Source organism: Cynocephalus volans, chromosome 2, assembly GCF_027409185.1.
Source record: "Cynocephalus volans isolate mCynVol1 chromosome 2, mCynVol1.pri, whole genome shotgun sequence".
Lineage (NCBI taxonomy): Eukaryota > Metazoa > Chordata > Mammalia > Dermoptera > Cynocephalidae > Cynocephalus > Cynocephalus volans.
This window is the reverse complement of record NC_084461.1, coordinates 61,843,014-61,862,875: the sequence shown is the minus strand read 5'-3', so window position 1 is coordinate 61,862,875 and position 19,862 is coordinate 61,843,014. Positions and strand designations below refer to the sequence as shown.

The following is a 19,862-nucleotide window of genomic DNA, read 5'->3' as shown; positions in this document are numbered from 1 at the left end:
AGAAAAAATAATTAGTCTTTCAGATAGAAATGGAGAGATGTAGACAACATATTCTCCACACTCAAAAAAAAATAAACCAAATTAATACCAATAAGAATACCTTCGACTGCAGATTACTTGATAGAGAAAGTGATTCAGCCCTGGAGATATTCAAATCCAGTTCAGTGTTGGTCTCAAAAGAGTCCAATTCATCCCCACTAGGAATCCCAGCTCTTGAGGAACTCTGAGTGGCCGGGGTGTAACAGACGCGTGACTGCTCAGACTGCCCCTCGCCTTCGCTGTCAGCATCCAGGGCATCAAGGCTGGAGCTAAAGCACAGAGTGAGTGAGTGAATAAGTAACCAGGTAAGCAGACAGATGCAGTCATGGGTTTCTATGTCTCTGAATTCAGATTCTTTCATCGGTGTGAGGTGCAATGGGTATTCATTTAATTTCCAACTAATATTTAATTAGTTTTATCATTTTTCCTCCCCGAAATCTCTTTTTAAACAAAATTTTATGTTTTCCCAAGTAAACATTTCTACCTAGCAAAAGCCATTTCAATTACCTTAAGAAACAAAAGCTGTTTTGAGTTAGTACAAACCTCACTATTGACGTTTTGTAAATGTAATTATTACAATCCCCAAATAGTAACACTTCAAATATTTAAAATGCAGGACAGAGTTTGGATGGAAGCCTCTGCGGGGATCTGCCTGTGAGGATCTGCAGCGGGCGTGGCATTCTGTGTTGTCCCCACAGCCAAGCTGGAAAGCTCAGGAGGGCAGAGGTACAGGGTAGGAGAGACGTGCCAAGGTCTCGCCTCAGAGATGTGTCAAGACACAGGTCAGAAGCAAGTCTCGCCCAAACATGTCACACCAGGTTATCATTTTTAGAGATTTTAAAAAATGATTCCTATGGAAAATCCACCTCTGAACCAGATAGGGATCCTGTTTGATTAAAACTTTTCTTTCATTTAAGTTGCACAGCCATTAAATTAAAAGGAAAGAATTTGACCTTCCACATTCAAGGTTCATGCCATAACATTTGCATTTTAAACCACTCAAACTACCAGGCCAATAGCTTTCATGGGCAGTTAACGCATGATGCATTTTTAAATGTATTTTTCTTTGATTGTTACATTTTTAGAGTTAAAAGTTCAATGAAAACACAATAAAACCATCTTGATTTTGAAATATATAGAACTAGAAAATGGAAGTTTGAATTACCCATTTGGGTCATTTTTATTTAAAAAACAGGCTATTTAACAGACACAGAATATCAGTTTAATAAATTATGACTCTTGGAACAGAATTCTTACTACGAGTGCCTCTAATTTGAAAACTTAGATCAGTTTCTAATCTTTGAACCATTTCACGGGCCTACAGGGCACCAGAAATCATGTCAGTAAGTAAAAGCCATGACTGGCACCACTGAGATTTCCAGAGTGGGGTCTTCTTCAAGAACTCATTTTGGACCTTCACCTTGGCATTGAGAAAAAGAGGACGAATTGGAGGTGGGCTTCACACTTGATCTCAATTAACACTCAAATATCTTGGAATCCATTAGATTACTGCTCCTTCACTAGAGGTTCCCTGCCTCTCAGGAACTATCTCACTTACCGATGAGTTAGTTGCGTCACTTTGAGTTCGTTATCAATAATGTTACACACTCCCCCCCATGACATCCACTGACGGGAGGAACCCATGGCCATCCAGGGCCAAATGGGGCTTCCTGGGAATTGTCACTCCTCTCCCTTTGTTCCTACATTCTTTAGAGGAAAGGGGGTGCACAGGAGATGAAGTCAGCCTGTGGGACCAGCCAGAGGGTTTTCTGCAGGCCAGCTTCTCCTTCCTCTCCTGTTTCCTTTCTTCCTCCTAAGCTGTGAAGTCTTTACAGAGGCTTCTAGATACCTTTAGATGATGCTTTTTCTTATATTCTAAGAGTATACAAGGGAACTTCATGGAAAAATAGAATTAAAAGATAATACAAATCTTTCCATAAACTTTTTGAAGTACTCTTGCATAGTTTCTCTTATATTCTAGTAGATAGTTTTTCTTATATTCTTAAGAGGAAAAATCTATAGCAATAAAATGTTTAAACTTCTCAGAGCAATACCATGATCAGAAAGTATAATTTAGATTTTCTGCGAATATTTGCATAAGTGGAACAGGAGACCATTTGTGCCTTTTCCACCCTATATTCCTCAGGTGCCTCCTCTAAAGAACTTACCTCCTGAGATCTGGGGGATCACACTCTCGACAGATCTTAAAGATCCTACCGGATACTCTACTCACACACTGTTCAATCTATTTTTGTAGAACTGTACAGAATCTTACTGGGACTGGCAGCAACTTGTCCCAAGCAGATATGTACAGGGCCCAAAATAGCCTACTAATTCCCTTTACAGTAATGACCACCCAGCATCTACAAAACTATAATTCACAAAATATAAATCTAAAATAAGTCTTTTATTATTTATGTATCGGACATAATCCTTGGTATCAATACCTGGTACTTAAAGTTTTACAACCTTAAGTTGATATAAGTACAAAAATAGCACAGTGATTGACATCTACTGGTTGCTGGTTCCTGCCCCTTTCTGTCCTTCCTTATCAATTAAGTCTCTGCTGAATGTTTATTCACCTATGCTGATGTTCATTCGTAGATAAATATTCATATACACATTCACATATGTGTGTGTATTCTATTTTCATTCTGATTCATGATTTTATGTGTAAAAATAGTCCTGGGGCTAAGACATGGGGGAAAAATAGGCTTCCATTTATAGGATAAAATGATATTAGTGAAAATTGGTCCATTCCTTAAGGAAAATGGACAATAGTATGAATGCACAGATACAGATATGGGCACACACGCACAAACATATGCAACCTTGTATACAATAAAACTATTGTTTTAATGACATTTTTATGTATAACAGAAAATATATGTAAGGTAACCAGAAGCTATGGAACATGAAAATAAGACAAATACAATGGGCCCACCCAACTTGAAACTTGAACACTGGCCCTACTCTTGAAACTCTCTTATGGTCTATTCCATTCCCATTTCTCTCCTTCCCTCACTAGATATAACAACTATCTTGAAACTGGAGGGTTTTTTCCCTTTCATTCTTTCTTCTTTATAACTTATGCACTATGTATATTCCCTATAATAATAAATTTTTTGATTTTGCACTTTTAAAATTGAAATCTAACTAAAGTACTTTGTGGCTTACTTTTTTGTTCATTTTCCTACTTCTGAGATTCATGTTGTTATGCATGTAGATGTAGTTGTAGCTAATTCATTTTCGTAGTATTTCATTTTGTAACTGTACGTAATTATTTATCTATTGCCCATTTGGGTTCTTTCCTGCTGCTATAAATAGTACAAAGGAGGAAAATGCATATGCAACTTTACAATGTAACGTCAAATTATTTTCCAAAGTTGTTATACAATTTTTACTCCTATCAACTGTATATAAGAACTTCTATTACATGCACTCTCGCCAAAATATGGTACTGTTAGACTTTTTAATTTTTGCCAGTCTAGTAAGTATCTCATTGTAGTTTTCATCTATTATATTTTAGTCAGTTTTCTTAAAGGTCTGAGTTTCAAATCAGCAAACATAATAACCTAAACAGGGACAACATTTTGACATAGAGATAAAAGTGGTGGGGATAATAAAATATTAAAAAATAGAATTTTCCAAGTCTAGCTACAAGGTTCTTTGATTTTCTACAGTTTTCCTCTAAAATACAGTATCTTACCTTCTTTTTTTAAAATGATTTTGCTCCCTTTCAAATCCAGCAAAAGAAAGATTCAAGTTGGAAGTACATGAACTGGATGGTGACATGATGGACAGATGGGCTTCAGTATTTGCTGTCACTTGGTTGTTCTCACTTAGTGGGTACATAGTGGTGCTGGTTTCAGTAGGAAGGATGTGCCTGCAACTCTGAGGCCCCAGGGTGGAACCCATGGATTCAGAGCTGGTTTGGGCAGTGATTCCCTCTATGTTAACATAGTTGATATCCAAATCACCAACCTAGATGTTAAAAGAAAAATATTTGCTGAGCAAAAGTAGGAAAGATTGGCTTAGCTAAGAATTAATAGAATTTTCCCAGTTAAAAACCCTCTCACTTTATTTGTCTTTTTGTTTGTTCTTTTTTTTGTTTTGTTTTATGTAAGCAGATACATTTTTTCATAAGTTTTTGTTCACATGGCCGCTTTCCCATAATTCACAAAAAGGAAGAAGACCAACCATTTTATAACGTTGTTCTTTATTACAAAACCTGAAACTGATTATGCTTTTAACATTTTATGAACCACTGACTCAAAATTAGAGGAAAATGTTTTAAATACTTGAGGAAAAAACTAAAGAGTATACAGCTTTCTTCAAAAAGTAGTTTATAGGGATCTGGATAAGCAAGGTAATGGTGGTCACATAAATCTAAGTCTCCCCAAAACAAACAAACTAAAAAACCAAAAAGAATAAAACTACATAAAGTGCATGTACATAACAATTAGAAGACAGAAAATGCCCCAAACTTCCAATTACCTGTAAATAATAAAATAAACATGAAATACAGCAAGCAACCCCTTGTGCTCCTACCATAAGACTGTGCAGAGTAAGGGCAGTCTGGGAAAATCTGAATGGCAGCAAGAATGCTGACAGCCTTATACCTATGGCATGAAAGAGTTCTGGTTTATCAAAGCGCTTGTTCTAAGAAAGGGGCTTATAAGCACTCATGATTTCAGGTGATTGTCATCAAAAGGCATCATTTCTGGGGAAGAAAAGAGCAAAAACAAAAACAGTGGCACCATTTGGAGAAAAGATGATAAAGGGGAAAGGAGGCAAAGGGGGGAAATTTAGGGTGCTGAGTCATCAAGCATCATCATAATAATTTACTGAGGCAAAAACAATAAATGAATGGTCAAACTAGTGGGTCAAAGTCCAATGAATAACAGGATATTTACAGAGACTCAAAATACCTCCCAATATACTTACAATTTTTAAGAAGAAAAAAATGGTAATTTTACAGAAAAGAAACTTGGCAGAACAAAGATAAAAATCACCAGTAATGGGAGAGACTGATGTCATGTGCCTCCTGATAAATGCATCAAAAACAACACATCATCACTTCCATAGTATTCCTCCCAAACATGCATAACCTGAAGTTAATTAAGCAGAAATATCAGACAACCAAAACTGAAAAGCATTCTAGCAAAAACAAACAAATAAACAAGCAAAAAATACTGGTCTGTATTCTTTAAAAATACCAATGTCACAAAAGACAATAACTGAGGAACTGTCCCAGATTAAAGGAGACTAAAGAAACATGACAACTAAATGCAACACATGTTATGGAATTTTCTTTTGCTATAGGGACAACTGGCTAAAATTGAATAAGGTCTGGAGATGGCTAATAGTACTGTGTCAATGATACTTTCCTGATTTTGGTAACTATACTGTGCTTATGTATGAGAATGTCTACATTTTTAGGAAAATACACCATGAACAATTAAGGGGTAAAGGGGCACCTTATTTTCAATTTATTCTCAAATGGTTTAAAAAAAATTTACCCACATACTTTGATCATTTGAGTGCACACCTGCATGCACACATACAAACACACACTCAGAGAACAATAAAGTAAAATGTGATAAAATATTAACATTTGGGGAATTTGGGTAGAGGGTATACAGTGATTCTTTGTACTGAAATTATGTATGCCTATAAGAACATTACTGGTTTTTGTGCATTGATTTTGTATCCTGCTACTTTACCAAATTCGTTTATCAGCTCTAGGAGTTTTCTGAAAGAGGTTATGGGTTTTTCTATATATACATAGGAACGTGTCATCTGAGAACAATGACAATTTGACTTTGTCTTTTCCAATTTGGATGTCCTTTATTTCTTTCTCTTACCTGATCGCTCTGACTAATACTTCCAGTACTATGTTGAATAGGAGTGGTGAGAGTGGGCATCCTTGTCTTGTTCCTGTTCTTAGAGAAAACCTTTCAGTTTTCCCCCATTCAGGATGATGTTGGCGGTGGGTTTGTCATATATGGCTTTTACTGTGTTGAGATACTTTCCTTCTATACCTAATTTGTTGAGCATCTTTATCACAAAGAAATGTTGAACTTTGTCAAATGCTTTTTCTGCATCTATTGAGATAATCATATGTTTTTTGTCCTTACAAGCAGAAAAAGAAAAGAAAGCAAGCGCATTTACGATAGCAACCAAAAGAATAAAATACCTAGGAATAAATTTAACCGAAGAGGAGAAAGATCTCTACAGTGATAACTACAAATTCTGCTGAAAGAAATTAAAGACAACACCAAAAGAAAGACATTCCTTGTTCATAGATTGAAAGAATTAACATGATGAAAATGTCCATACTACCCAAAGCAATCTACGGACTCAATGCAATCCGCATCAAAATACCATGACATTCTTCACAGAAATAGAAGGGAAAAAAAAAAAACCCTAAAATTCATACAGAACAATAAAAGTCCCTGAAGAGCCAAAGCAATCCTGGGCAAAAAAAATAAAACTGGAGGTATTATACTACCTGACTTCAAATTATACTACAAAGCAATAGTAACCAAAAGAGCATGTACTGGCACAAAAACAGACAGATGGACCAATGGAACCAAATAGAGGGCCCAGAAATCAACCCACATGCTTACAGCCAGCTGATCTTTGGCAAAGGCAACAAAAACATACTTTGGGGAACAGACACCCTCTTCAGTAAACAGTGCTGGGAAAACTGGATATCCATATGTACAAGAATGAAACTAGACCCATACCTCTGACCATATACCAAAATCGGCTCAAAATGGATTAAAGACTTAACTATAAGACATGAAACTATAAAACTCCTAGAAGAAAACATAGGGGAAATACTTCAGGATGTAGGACTGGTCAAAGATTTCAGGAATAAGACCCCAAAAGCACAGGCAACAAAAAAAAAATTTAAAAATGGGATTATATCAAATTTAAAAGCTTCTGCACAGCAAAGGAAACAATTAACAGACTGAAAAGACACCCTACTGAATGGGAGAAAATATTTGCAAACCATACATCCAACAAGGGACTAATATCAAGAATATACAAGAATTCAAACAACTTCACAGTAAACAAAGGTGGGAGCTAAAAATAAATAAATAAATTCACACACACACACACACACACACACACATACAAAAAAACCAGGGGGGGAAGAAGACATAACAACTACAATTCCTTGAAGTTGATATGACAAGCAAACAGAAAGGACATTGTTGGGTGGGAGGGGGGAGAGGGAGGGAGGTTTCGGTAATGGGCCACAATAATCAACCACATTGTATATCGACAAAATAAAATTAAGAAAAAAAAAAAAAAAAAGAATACAACTAAAAAACAGCCAAAGGAACTGAACAGATATTTTTCAAAGACATACATACAAATGGACAACAGGTACGTAAAAAAATGCTCAACACCACTAAGCATCAGAGAAATACACATCAAAACCACACTGACATATCATTTCATCCCAGCTAGACTAGCTATTATCAAAAAGACAGAATATCAAATGCTGACGAGGATGTAGAGAAAAGGGAACCTTCCTACACTGTTGGTAGGACTATAAATCAGTACAGCCATTATGGAAAACAGAATGGAGGTTTCTCAAACAACTACAGATAGATCCTCCATATGATCCAGCAATCCCACTTCTGGGTATATACCCAAAGGAATGGAAATTACCATGTCGAAGGGATAACCACCCTCCCGTGTTCCTTGCAGCTCTATTTGCAATAGTCAAGATATGGAACCAACCTAAATGTCCATCAACAGATGACTGGATAAGGAAAATGTGGTATATATACATAATGGAATACTACTCGACCATAAAAAAGAATGAAATTCTGCCATTTGCAGCAACGTGAATGAGCTTGGAGAAAATTATGTTAAATGAAATAAGCCAGGCACAGAAAGAGAAATACCACATGGTCTCACTCCTAAGTGGGAGCTAAGAAACAAACAAAGAAAGAAAGACCATATTAAAACATTGAACTTTCAGAAGAAGAGAACAGACTTATGGTTACTAGAGGTGGGAAAGGAGGAGGGGGAGGGAGAATAGGGAGTAATTGGGTAAGGGACACAAAAAGTAACTACTATTTGTAATGATGAACACGTTAATAATATTGATTTGATCATCACATACTGTACACAAATACTGATAGTCAACTGTGTCTCCCTTTAATACATATAAATAATAATAATAAAATTAAAATAAAATACTAAAAATAAGACCCCCCCAAAAAAGGAAACTATGTAGAAAATTACATCTAAATATAATGTTTTTTTCAAAGAAGTGTATACGACAAAGACATTTTCACAGTAATTTTTATCTTGTGAATTTCCTCATTAGGTAGGTCGATAACCTAGAGAATTAATGGAAAACAGCATAGCATATACTCTAGCAATGTTTTGCAGTTTCTGTGCCAGGTTGAGAGAGACAAAAGATATTAGATAAGATTCTTTCCAGATATTGCCAGAAATTATTTTAAATATACAAATTTGGGCCTCTCACTTTGTCCTTGCTATTCAGGTAGACAGAGGAACAGTAAAAGAGACTATATGGTAGCTATACTACACTGATATAATGAACTTTGTGATTTCTATGAAGGTTTAGTTTTATTTAACAGTTTTCATTGTACAAATTTAGCAATCTTCTGCTATATTTAAATCAACTGAGTCAAGCTGCTTGGGTTCTCTTTAAATGTATATTTCACATTTTTAAATTTTTTACTTCACATTATTCACCCAAAATATTCTCAGAAAGAACTTATATACTAACCTCATCTGTGGTTTGGTAAACTTTGCCCTTTTAAAGAATTTTAGAACATATAAAAACATAGTTTCTCCACATAATTTTGAGTCATTTACAGTTTTAGCTACTTGACATAAACCGAAATTCTATAGCATTCATTGTGGCTCAGAACAAAAAGAAGTAAGGATTCAAGAAGTATTTCATTTAAACTGCTGAGAAAATATGACAACAGAATAAATCCATTAAAATCAGAATATGTCAAAGCTTTGTATGCTGAAAACTATAAAACTGATGAAGGAAATAAGAAGACAAAAATAAATGGAAAGATATCCTATGTTTATGGATTGGAAAAATTAATATTGACAAAATGTCTGTACTACTCAAAGCAATCTAAAAATTCAATACAGTCTCTATCAAAATTTCAATGGCATTTTTCACAGAAATAGAAAAAACAATTCTGAAATTCACATGGAACCACAAAAGACACAGAATTGCTAAAGCAATCTTGAGCAAGAATAACAAAGCTGGAAGCATTCTCACTTCCTCATTTCAAATTACATTACAAAGCTATAGTAATCGAAACAGTATGGTGCTGACACAGTAGATGAATAGAAGAAAATACAAAGTCCAGTTATAAACCCACACACATATGATCAACTAATCTTTGATAAAGGTGCAAAAAATACACGATGGGGAAAGGATAGCCCCTTTAATAAATGATGTTGGGAAAACTGGATATCTACAAGGTAAAAATGAAATTGGATTCCTATCTTATACCATACACAAAAATCAATTCAAGATGCATTTAAAACTTAGAGGTAAAAACCTAAAATCACCATGAAACTGCTAGAAGAAAGCATAGGTGGGAAAACTCCATAACTACCCTCCAGGAACATCCATGTGGTTCAAGTATCCAGAAGCTCTCTAACCCAGTCCTTTCAGATTTTTATGGAAGCTTCATTATGTAGGCATGATTGGTTCAATCACTGCCCATTAATGATCAACAGAACCCTCAACCCCACTCCCCTTAATTCCAACCCCAGCCTGTTAGGGGTGGGTTGAAAGTCTTAATCCTTTAATCATGCCTTGGTCTTTCCTTAACCATCCCCCATCCTGAAGATACCTAGGGGCTGCCAGCCACCAATCAACTTAGCGTACAAAAAGACACCACTTTGGATAGTCCAGGGATTTCAGGAATCGTATGCCAGGAGATGGGGACGAAGGCCAAATATATGTTTAATAATATCACATATTCCATACACACACAGAGAGAAACATTATTCAGCGTTAAATTTTTTAAAAAGGAAAAAAAAAAAAACACAAGAAAAGAAAATCCTATCATTTGTAAGAACATGGATGAACCTAGAAGACATTATGCTAAGTGAAATAAGCCAAAAACAGAAAGACAAATATTGCATGATCTCGCTTATATGCAGAATCTAAAAAAGTCAAATTAATAGAAACAGTGAGTAGAAGGGTGGTTACCAGGTGCTGTGGACTGATTCAATTTTGTCCCCAAAATTCATATATTAATAAGCTTAATTCCCACTGTAACTCTTGATGGTGGGAAATCCTATTAACAGTAACTGAAAGGTAGGGCCTTGAAGAGTTGATTAAATTATAAGACCGTGACATGGTAAATGGATTAATAATGGTGGTCAGGTGCTGGTTCTGAGGACTTTAGAAGGAGAGTGCATAAGGGACTATTTCTCTTTCTGTCCCACCAATTTGCAATGTGATACCCTGCTGTCACTGAAGTCACCACCAAAGAAAGCCTTCACCAGATGTTTTCCCTGCACTTTGGACTTCCAGTCTCTGAAATAGTAAGCAATAAATTTTATTTCTTATAAATTACCCAGTTCCAGGTATTTTGTTATAAGCAACAGAAACAGATTAATACACTAGTGGTTGGCGGGTGGGAAACATGGGGAGATGTTGGTCAAAGGGCACAAGCTTCCAGTTATGCAATGAATAAGTTCTAGAGACCTAATGTACAGAATGGTGATTACAGTTAATAACAATGTACTGTATACTTGAAATTTGCTGAGAGAGTAGAGCGGAAGTTCTCCCACCACACACACAGAAGGGTAACTATGTGAGGTGATGGATATGTTAAATTAGCTTGATCGTGGTCATATAATGCATTTGTATATCAAAACATCACACAGTACACCTTAAATACATACAATTTTTACTTGACAATTATACCTAAATAAAGCTGGAAATTAATAAACAAATTTCAGAACACAGCTAGATCACACCAAATCTGATTACCCTGTATGTTGAAAGAATGTCCCCAGAACTCCCACTTTGTCCTAAACTCCATGCCACATCCTCAATTTCTATAACTAGCATTGACATTCAGCTGATTTATACCAAAACAACTATATCAGGTATTTACAGCTGATGTCCATTCTGATTTATTGGTTTCTCTGTCATTTTGAATACCACCCCTACCCATGCTATTAATACTATGGATTTGTTGTAACTACTTTATAACACAAAAGGAAAAGGCAGAGATATTCAACTAAAGGGATGAAATTGAGATATTCCAGGCAGAAAAAAATGTTTATCACAGAAAACATTGATAAGTAACAGGGCAAACTATACACATACTAACAACAAAAAGGTAAAATGCCTTATTGCCCAATGAGTGTATACATACATACATACATATATATATATATAGTACATCTTACATACATACATACATATAAATATATAGCACATCTTACACAGAGATTAGGTTTTAAAGTCAGTGGATAAGGCAGACATTGCATGTTGTCAAAATTACCCCTGAAAATCCCTTAAATTCCCATAAATTAGGGTGGGCAGAAATCTTCGGATCTATATTTTAATTTTTATAAACTCTAAAATTTGAGAATCACTGTGCTAGAGAAAAGAACAAAAGATAAGTCCATATGTAGATGCTGGTACATTCACACCACCTGCCTTTATAAAATTTAACTCAAAAGTCTGTCAAGGAATGCATAGAAAATTCTAAAAGGTCCGGCTTCCCTGTAACATGGTACCATTCTGTTTTAATACTAAAGCTCTATAACCTTAGTACGTGCTAATAGGTATGCTGTAAGGATTACATGTGACAAGTAATTTATCACATGGGGCATCACAGCATCAATACATGGGACTGGAACCAAGCACTTGCTCATTACCATTGATTTGAATACAAATCCTGCTTAATCAGGTCATATACACAGTTTTTCTGAAAAGCTGTAGAGAGGACAGTGGTGGCCCAGTTGCCATTTCCTATTTTGGCCCTACTGAGGAGCTCACACTCCTCCCAACTGGCAGAGTCTCCGGAGCCCCCCCTTAGGGTGCTTCCTGGTGGGGTAAGGAGTATTATGTTCTGAAGTAAGGTCCTAAGTTAAATGCACATATAATGAAACTCCACAGCAGCACCCCTGGGCTGCCCTTAGCCTGACATTTTCCAAGGAACACAACAATGCTGAATCTATCTCTCACATACTCAGGTTTTGGAAAGAGGTACAGATCCACCTGGTAATGTCAGTAGAGCCTCACCTGATCTATTACCATACAGTTAGCATAGACTTCGTCATCTCCATTCAACATATCGGAAAGCTGGCCTGCACCAAGGAACGTTGAGGGATGCTTGGATTTTTTAAGGACATCAAAGGAGCGATCTAGAGGAAAAATGAAAACAGGAAGACAAAGCAGAAGGAAATTATTTTACGCTCAAGCTTTACCTTCTTTGTCAAACCATAAGGAAAAAAATCAAGAGTGCATTTTTTAAGATAGCATTTTGCTGTCTTCACATGTTAACATCTATATGCAAGTATTTTCTCTTCTATATCCAAACTTCAGTGATCTGGAACCTTCGTGTAGAAGGAATAGTTCTAGATAGATAAAGATTTGCCCACTTCTAGCACTATTTTTCCCATCATTAGAGATCTTGTAAAATCAATTTAGAACTTTGCCTTCAATTTCGAACAGACTAAACTAAACTTCATTTCCTTTTACTAATAACTTAGAAGCATTAGTGATTATACTATGGTCCTCAGGTCCACTGGTGTGTTCAGACTCAATGACCCTTTACTAAAAGGACCCAGGATAGCACAAAGCTTAGCAGTTCTGGCTCTGAACATGCATAATCTTATATACAGAGAGTTTTCCTTCTATTTTAATCACAGAAATTTTTTTTGCTTGCTTCTGTGTTCTCAGCTTTGTTCCAAATAGATGAGGTTGCTGATAGTTAAGTCCCAGAGAGTTGAGATGTTACTGTATTTGTAAGGAATAAAGAGTTGAAGGCAATAATACATATCCAAGCCAGAATGCTTTGCTTCCTGTGACCTTGGCTAATTTATTAAATCTCCAGATATATTCATGAAGTTTCCTCATCTGTAAAAGCAGATTATTATTATTATTATTATGCTTCCCTCATAGTGTGACTATGAGGATTAAATAAGTTCAGACATGTAAAGCACGTGACACATGCCTGATACTGTGTCCAATAAATATTATTTGCCACTGTTATTATATTTATTATTATTATGAATAGTGATTTTATACATGTTCAGCATGAGGTTCAAGGTTATTAATACTGTCTTTGTGTTATGCTAATAATACATTATCAAAATCTGTAAATGACTTTAAAGGATAGATTCAATGTCACATCCATAGAAAATGTCTTTCTCACTTACATTCCAGTAAGTTTTCCTAAGTGGGTACAAAATGGACAGTGTTGCCTATATTCCATTAGAAATGGCCCATGTCCCAACTGCCTGTCTTGTCTATGTGATAGTATAAAATCTGGATAAGCCATGAGAATAAGTCAGAAAATGAAAAAAGATTACTAATTGTGGGGCTGATGTACCATGAGCAAAAATTTATATTCCTTCATAGAAAGTCCTGGATGACATTACAAAAGTTACAAAGATGCACAAATTATACAAGCCAAATAGCCCAGTCTTCAGATTCTGCATCTAAATCTACCTCTTCCCCACTGAACACTGAAGCGAGATTTTATTAAGCTTCATGAGGAAATATATAATGTAAAAGGAAGACTGTTTCTTCTTATATCCATAAGGTATTCTTTTATCAATTTTTTAAATAGTTAGCAATATAATATATCCAAAGTCAACAAATACTACACAAGTATAACCTTTATGATCAATCACTATACATTTTCGTTCTAATTACACAAAAGAAAAGCATGCTCCAAAGGTTATAAATCAAGAACCTGACAAAACACTTCCAATGTGTTCTAAAGTAAGAAAATTCTTGCTCATTTGTCATTTTACAGATTTAAAAAACAATCATAAATAACTCAACATGGCCCTCTGAAGTCCAATTAATCCAGCTTAACTCCCCTACAGGGTCGTAAATTCACAGACTGTAAAACATCTGGCATTTCTGCCATTATATTTGGAGGCTGTTCGTGCTCCTTTTTTAATGACTGCCTGCCAAATTAAGACTTCATTGATAACCAGACTGAACTAAAATCTAACAAGATATTCAACAACACAATTGCAAACAATTGATGAGTTTCATTTTTAAAACATAGAACCAAATGAAATACTACCCCAAATTGTGTGGCACCAGTGAATGTATCGGTCCAGTCCTCCAACAGCCATGTACTTAACTACCAAGAGAGAACTCTGCCTTCAAAACTCTGACCACTCACTTCAAGGACGAGCAGAAACAGAAACCAGTGCTGTTTTCATGACACAGATAAAAGGCACTTGGATTCAACTTTCTCTAACAAACCAATCTACCTGGCCCTATGTGGCAGGTAAAAATCTACAAGGAGATCATATCCAAGCAGTTTAATAACTAAAAGATGGCAGAGTCTGGTTACTTTGTCCAAGGTGGGGTCTAATTTGTTTTTGCATGATTAACTCAGAAAATGATATAATTTACTTACAAAGACAGGTCTACAATCTCTTAGCTGCAATTCTGAAAACTAGAAAGCTCTGAAAATCAAAACTTTTTTTCATAAGTTTGGTTCAGAAACATATTTGGTGGCAAAATCTGACCTGAGCCCATATAGGACCGTGCATAGGCTTTATATACCCCACTTGGTATGAACATTCATACATTTTGCCACAGGAATATCTGATATGCTTGACAATGGCATTGCCCCAGTATCTCCTATGGGAGTCATATCATACATAGTATAAGCACCATGTCAAAAAAGATCTGAAAGTTCTGAATTCCAAAACAAATCTGGTCCCAAAAGCATCAAAGAGATTGTGGATCTCTACAAAATTAACCATGTCAGATATTAAAACAACACTTCCCAAGCTTTTGTCATTCCTCTATCAAATTCACAATTTTGCCATATCTACACATCACCTATATTATTATATACTTTAGTACTTGTCTTCAGTTTAACTCACCTTTTTTCTTTAAATAAAATTATTTTTAAAGGAATACCTTATCCCCACTGTAAACAGAAGGCCAGTATCCCACGCCAAAAGTAGAAGGAATTATACATACTAAAACAATGAAAACAATAAAATTAAATTCTGACTAAATACGGCTGCCTATCAAAGCTGACAGTCTGAGAGGCCCACTCTCTCTGTTATAAACAGAGATTCTGAAGGATTCGAGGAGTTTTACAGATGCAGGGGTACCACACTGAGAATCTCTCTTTTAATTAACAAAGATCCAAAAAAAAAAAAAAAATGAAAAGGAAATACCTGCCTGACTGTATGATTCAATGTTATCTAAGTTGGCCATCTCTAAGATGGACTGTTCCCAGAGGAATTTATCCTACACTTTGGAAAAGTGGCCTACATCATGTCATCACCCTGTCACTCAGGTAATGACTGCACTGGACAGTAAGTCTTGTCATGGGGGGACATGACTGTTCAAGAGCGTAAGACAACAGGGAAGAGGGGAAATCTTTGTCTCCTCTCCAGTTCTGTCATCCACAACCTGCCAGGTAGATTTAGTTGGGTCAATCACTGCAAATATTTATAAAATTGGCATGAAAGCCCATTGGAGTATCTCTCTGGAGCATCCACAGCCTCCACTCGTAAAAGGACACCTCAAGATAATGGGATCTACAAGTGGACACAGACTGACAAGCTAGAAAATGACACAGACTAACAGGAGCCACCGTCCTTTATTAACTTCAACATTAGTCATTGCAAAGAATGGGCTAAAACCCAGGAGAACAAGACTGAGTGTGAAAAGAAAATAAGCCTTCAACAGTACTTTTAAAATAAACATCAACTACATATATTAAAAAGTGGCTAATTGCTCTACTGTATTTCAGCCCATTCAAAGAAAAAGCCACAATTGTTTCATTAAAAAAAAAAAAAGACTGCTCTTTTCAAGATTTTCAGGAAATATGATTTTATGACTTCCATACGTAACTACTTCAGTAGTAAATTAAGCAAAAAATTATTGGCCCCCACCCCCCAAATGTCCCTCAGGTTCTTTTTCTAATTTGCAATAAGAACACCAGCTCTGTCTTAAATTAATGCTGTCTTATAAACAGCTTTTCTTAGCAAAAAGTTAACTTTATAGCTTTGTTGATAGAATTAATTTTTAATATTTGGTTAACCCACATTTCAAAGACAGTATGAAAGTAACCAAAACTCAAATTCCATTCAAATGGCTACAAATTTTAAATGAGTAGTTGTAGTCGTTGAGAGCACAGACCCTGGAGCCAGATTATGTGGGTGCCCCACTCCACCATCTATAGCTGGGTGACCTCGGGCATATTACTTAACCTCTCTGTGCCTCCATTTCCTGATCTGTAAAACAGAAACAATTTATCTATCACATAGGGTTGTTGTAAAGCTTAAATAAATTAATATTTTAAGTGATTAGAACAGGATCTGACACATAGTAAGCACTATGTAAATGTTTGTTACTATTATAGAAATAAAAGAGGTTGTGGAGTTTGATGCTTTCATGTAATTTTAATTTTTTTTAAAAATTAATTTCAACTCTGGCTATGACTTTACATGTTTAAAAACAATCCAAGGCAACTGGAATACACAAAACATTCTGTTTACTACGCAAAGAGCACTTAAAATGTTGTAACTCTTATTTCAGACTTAGCTCATGTTAAGAAATTCTGTAAAGTCCATCCTGGACATGGTAGCTGAAAAACATAAAATGTGGGGAGAAAAGAAAAGCTGTCAAACTGCCTATTGGATTTACCTCCACTGATTCAAGGAAGAGGTCTTATGAAATAGGAGGGATTATAACTGCAGGAAGAACGAAGAATAAAGTCAGACAATCAGAGACAGCCTTTCTCAAGAACAAAGGGAGGATTTCAGAAACTAAGATGTTCTAACATGATGAAGTGGACTGGGGCCAGCTTCTCACTGCAGAGCGCCTAGAGGATAAACAGTAACTCCAAGGGGATCCCCAGCTCTCCCCTCCCCTATTATTCTGGTCGCTTTGTAATGTGATCTAGTAACTCTGCAAGGGCTCCCTGGAGCAGAAATTTTCCTCTTAGGTGAACAGGAGAGACAACTGAAAGTAAGTATGTTTCACCCATAGACGGAGGGTGAACAAGCACTGAGAAGGCGGAGAGGGAAAGGCATCTGCGGACTCCCTTCTCTCTGGCATTTACAACTGCCCCAAACCTGGTGGGAAATAGTTAACAACACAGACCAGTCTAAGTCCTCTGAAACCTGACTTCTCATGAAATCTAACCCTCCCTCAAGAAGCTAAGGGCCTTGTAGTTAAAGGAAAATGTGGCCTACTTGACTGGTTATGTAAGAGACCCACACCCAGACATAAACAAGCCCAGCTAAGGCAGCTTTCTGCAAACCTGCTGCTAACCTGGTTTGGCCCATTCTGAGTGCCAAGCTCTCACCTGAAAAAGTCAGGTGAGGGTCTCTCGGTCCAGAAATCTCTTAACCATGGCTGGGCAGACTGGTTTCATTCATTCATTCAATGCATTTTGTTTTAAATGCAGAACTTTATGAACACAGCAAAAAGATTTATTGACGATGACTAACCACCACAAAATGAGCCAGAATTATTTTAGAGTTCACTTCCCAGCACTCTACTGAGACAGCACCATCACAGTCACCGATGACCTTCCTATGACAGAACTTAGAGTTCTCAGTCTTCACCTTCTGTGCCTACAGCTGCATTTGACACAGTTGTCCTTAGCCTCGGAGACACCACTCTTTCTAGGTTCTCCTCCCACATTACCAGCCCATCGTTCTCAGTCCCCATGACTGGTTCCTCATCTCTGGATTTTGGAAGGCTGCATTATTACTCTGGCATCAATCCTCAAACCTTCTGTCTCACTCTCTCTCTCTCTCTCACTCTCCACCCATTCCCTGGGTCATCTAACAAAACGAAGTCATGTACCATTATATATACGATGGTGACTCTCAACTGTTCATCTCCAGCCTGGACCTCTCCCCTGGATCACAACTATCTCCTCAATATCTCCACTCAGTTGTCCAGCAGCCATGCAAGCACAACAGGTCCAAAACAGAACTTTCGATTTCCCCTCCTCCACCCACCTAGTCCTCCCAGTAATTAACAGTTCTGTCTTTCCTTGGAGTACCCTTGACTGCTCTCTTTCTTTCACAATGAAATAGATGTAGAATCTAACCTTTTCTCATCACCTCCACTACCTCTGCTATGGTTTGATCTTTAAGCTATTTGAGCTGTAAATGATAACGAAGGAGGAAAATGAAACTTGTTGAGCAACTACTAGGTGTTACCTCTTAATGTCAGAAAAATGATCAAACAAGAAAACACCTCAAGCTGCTCCTGTCTGGTTGTCCCTAGGTATTAGGGAAGCAGAGAAGGTGGTGGCTGCATTTTCTTGGCACAGTCAGTGTAACCTGCTGGGCCCAGCCCAGGACCCTTAGCCTCCACCAATGACTCTTTAAAACATCCTCAAAGCACGTCATTACTGTCTGTTCCCCAGGAAGTTTCTTTGCAGCCCAGTCTTTCCTTCTCCTCTGAGCTCTTCCTGCCTGTTACCTCTGTGTTTTGTCCCATGTCACCAATCACACTCTGGTGATAAGAGTTTTATTTTGCTCATTCTATTAGGATAAACAACTCCCTGGTTGGGGTCTGAGCTACAAATAGATTGTGCAGAACAACACTGATATCATGTACTTCCTCTGCCCTGTGGTACCAGTAACCCAAGAATGTTTGATCCCTTTATTTAAAATATCAGATAGGTAACCCTTTTGCTACATAAATACTGGGATGATCAGGCAGATTTACAAAGTAAAGGTACTGCAAAGATGATCAGAAAAAAAAAAAAAAACATTGAAAGGGAAGAAGTAGAAGCAAAATATGGATACAAGAGTCAGCATCTATTGAACACCTGTTACATATGGAGTAATTATGCTGGATAATACTATTATAGCTAATACAAACATCGTGCTTAATAGCTGGCTGGTTGGCTCAGTAGGTTAGAGAGTAGCCTTGTAACACCAAGGTCAAGGGTTTGGTTCCCCGAATGGCCAGCTGCAAAAAAAAAAAAAAAAAAAAAATATGGTGCTTACTCTGAACCAGGCACTGTATGATTTATACATATTAACTCATTTGATCCCCAAAACAACCCTTTGAAGCTGTACTATATATTACTTCAATTTTACATATGAGGAAACGGTGGTGCCATTTAAGTAACTTCCCAAGGTCACACAAATAATAAATGGCAACTCTAATGCAGGCACTCTGCTAGGTTGTTCAAAGCACTTTATTTAATAATTGGGGTTACTGAGTATCCTATATGAGCCAAAGAAAATGGTATTTGAACAATGTCTGGTATTTCCCATTAGGAAGTTTCATTAACGTGTTACAGTGTGACTTGTACTGAGGTATGTTTGCCCACCTCTTGGGCCTGCACTATTTATCCCAGGCGATCTGCTTCTGGGATATGACAGTGTGAGTATTGCTGGGAAAAGGTTCACAAAAGAGTAAATATATAATTTCATTTTGTTTAATAACACAACATTCAAAATACTCAAAAGAAAAGACTACAAAGATAAACTAAGTTATTAATTGCTATCTGTAAGTGATGAAGTACAAGCAGTTTTTATTTTCAACACTTTACTATCTATAATTTCTAGATTTTTTATAA

General features: G+C 36.6%; 1 protein-coding gene across 6 annotated transcripts in view; it reads right to left on the bottom strand.

Moving 5' to 3' along the window:
• Nucleotides 1-19,862, bottom strand: part of ARHGEF28 (Rho guanine nucleotide exchange factor 28) — a 298,642-nt gene that overhangs the window by 101,515 nt on the left and 177,265 nt on the right. For all 6 annotated transcript variants that reach the window (XM_063085738.1, XM_063085732.1, XM_063085736.1 and 3 more), the window contains 3 exons: nt 12,338-12,459; nt 3,749-4,023; nt 101-308 (listed from right to left, as the gene is read on the bottom strand). In XM_063085738.1, the coding sequence (XP_062941808.1) occupies nt 101-308; nt 3,749-4,023; nt 12,338-12,459 (605 nt within the window). The remainder of the gene's footprint in view (nt 1-100; nt 309-3,748; nt 4,024-12,337; nt 12,460-19,862) is intronic.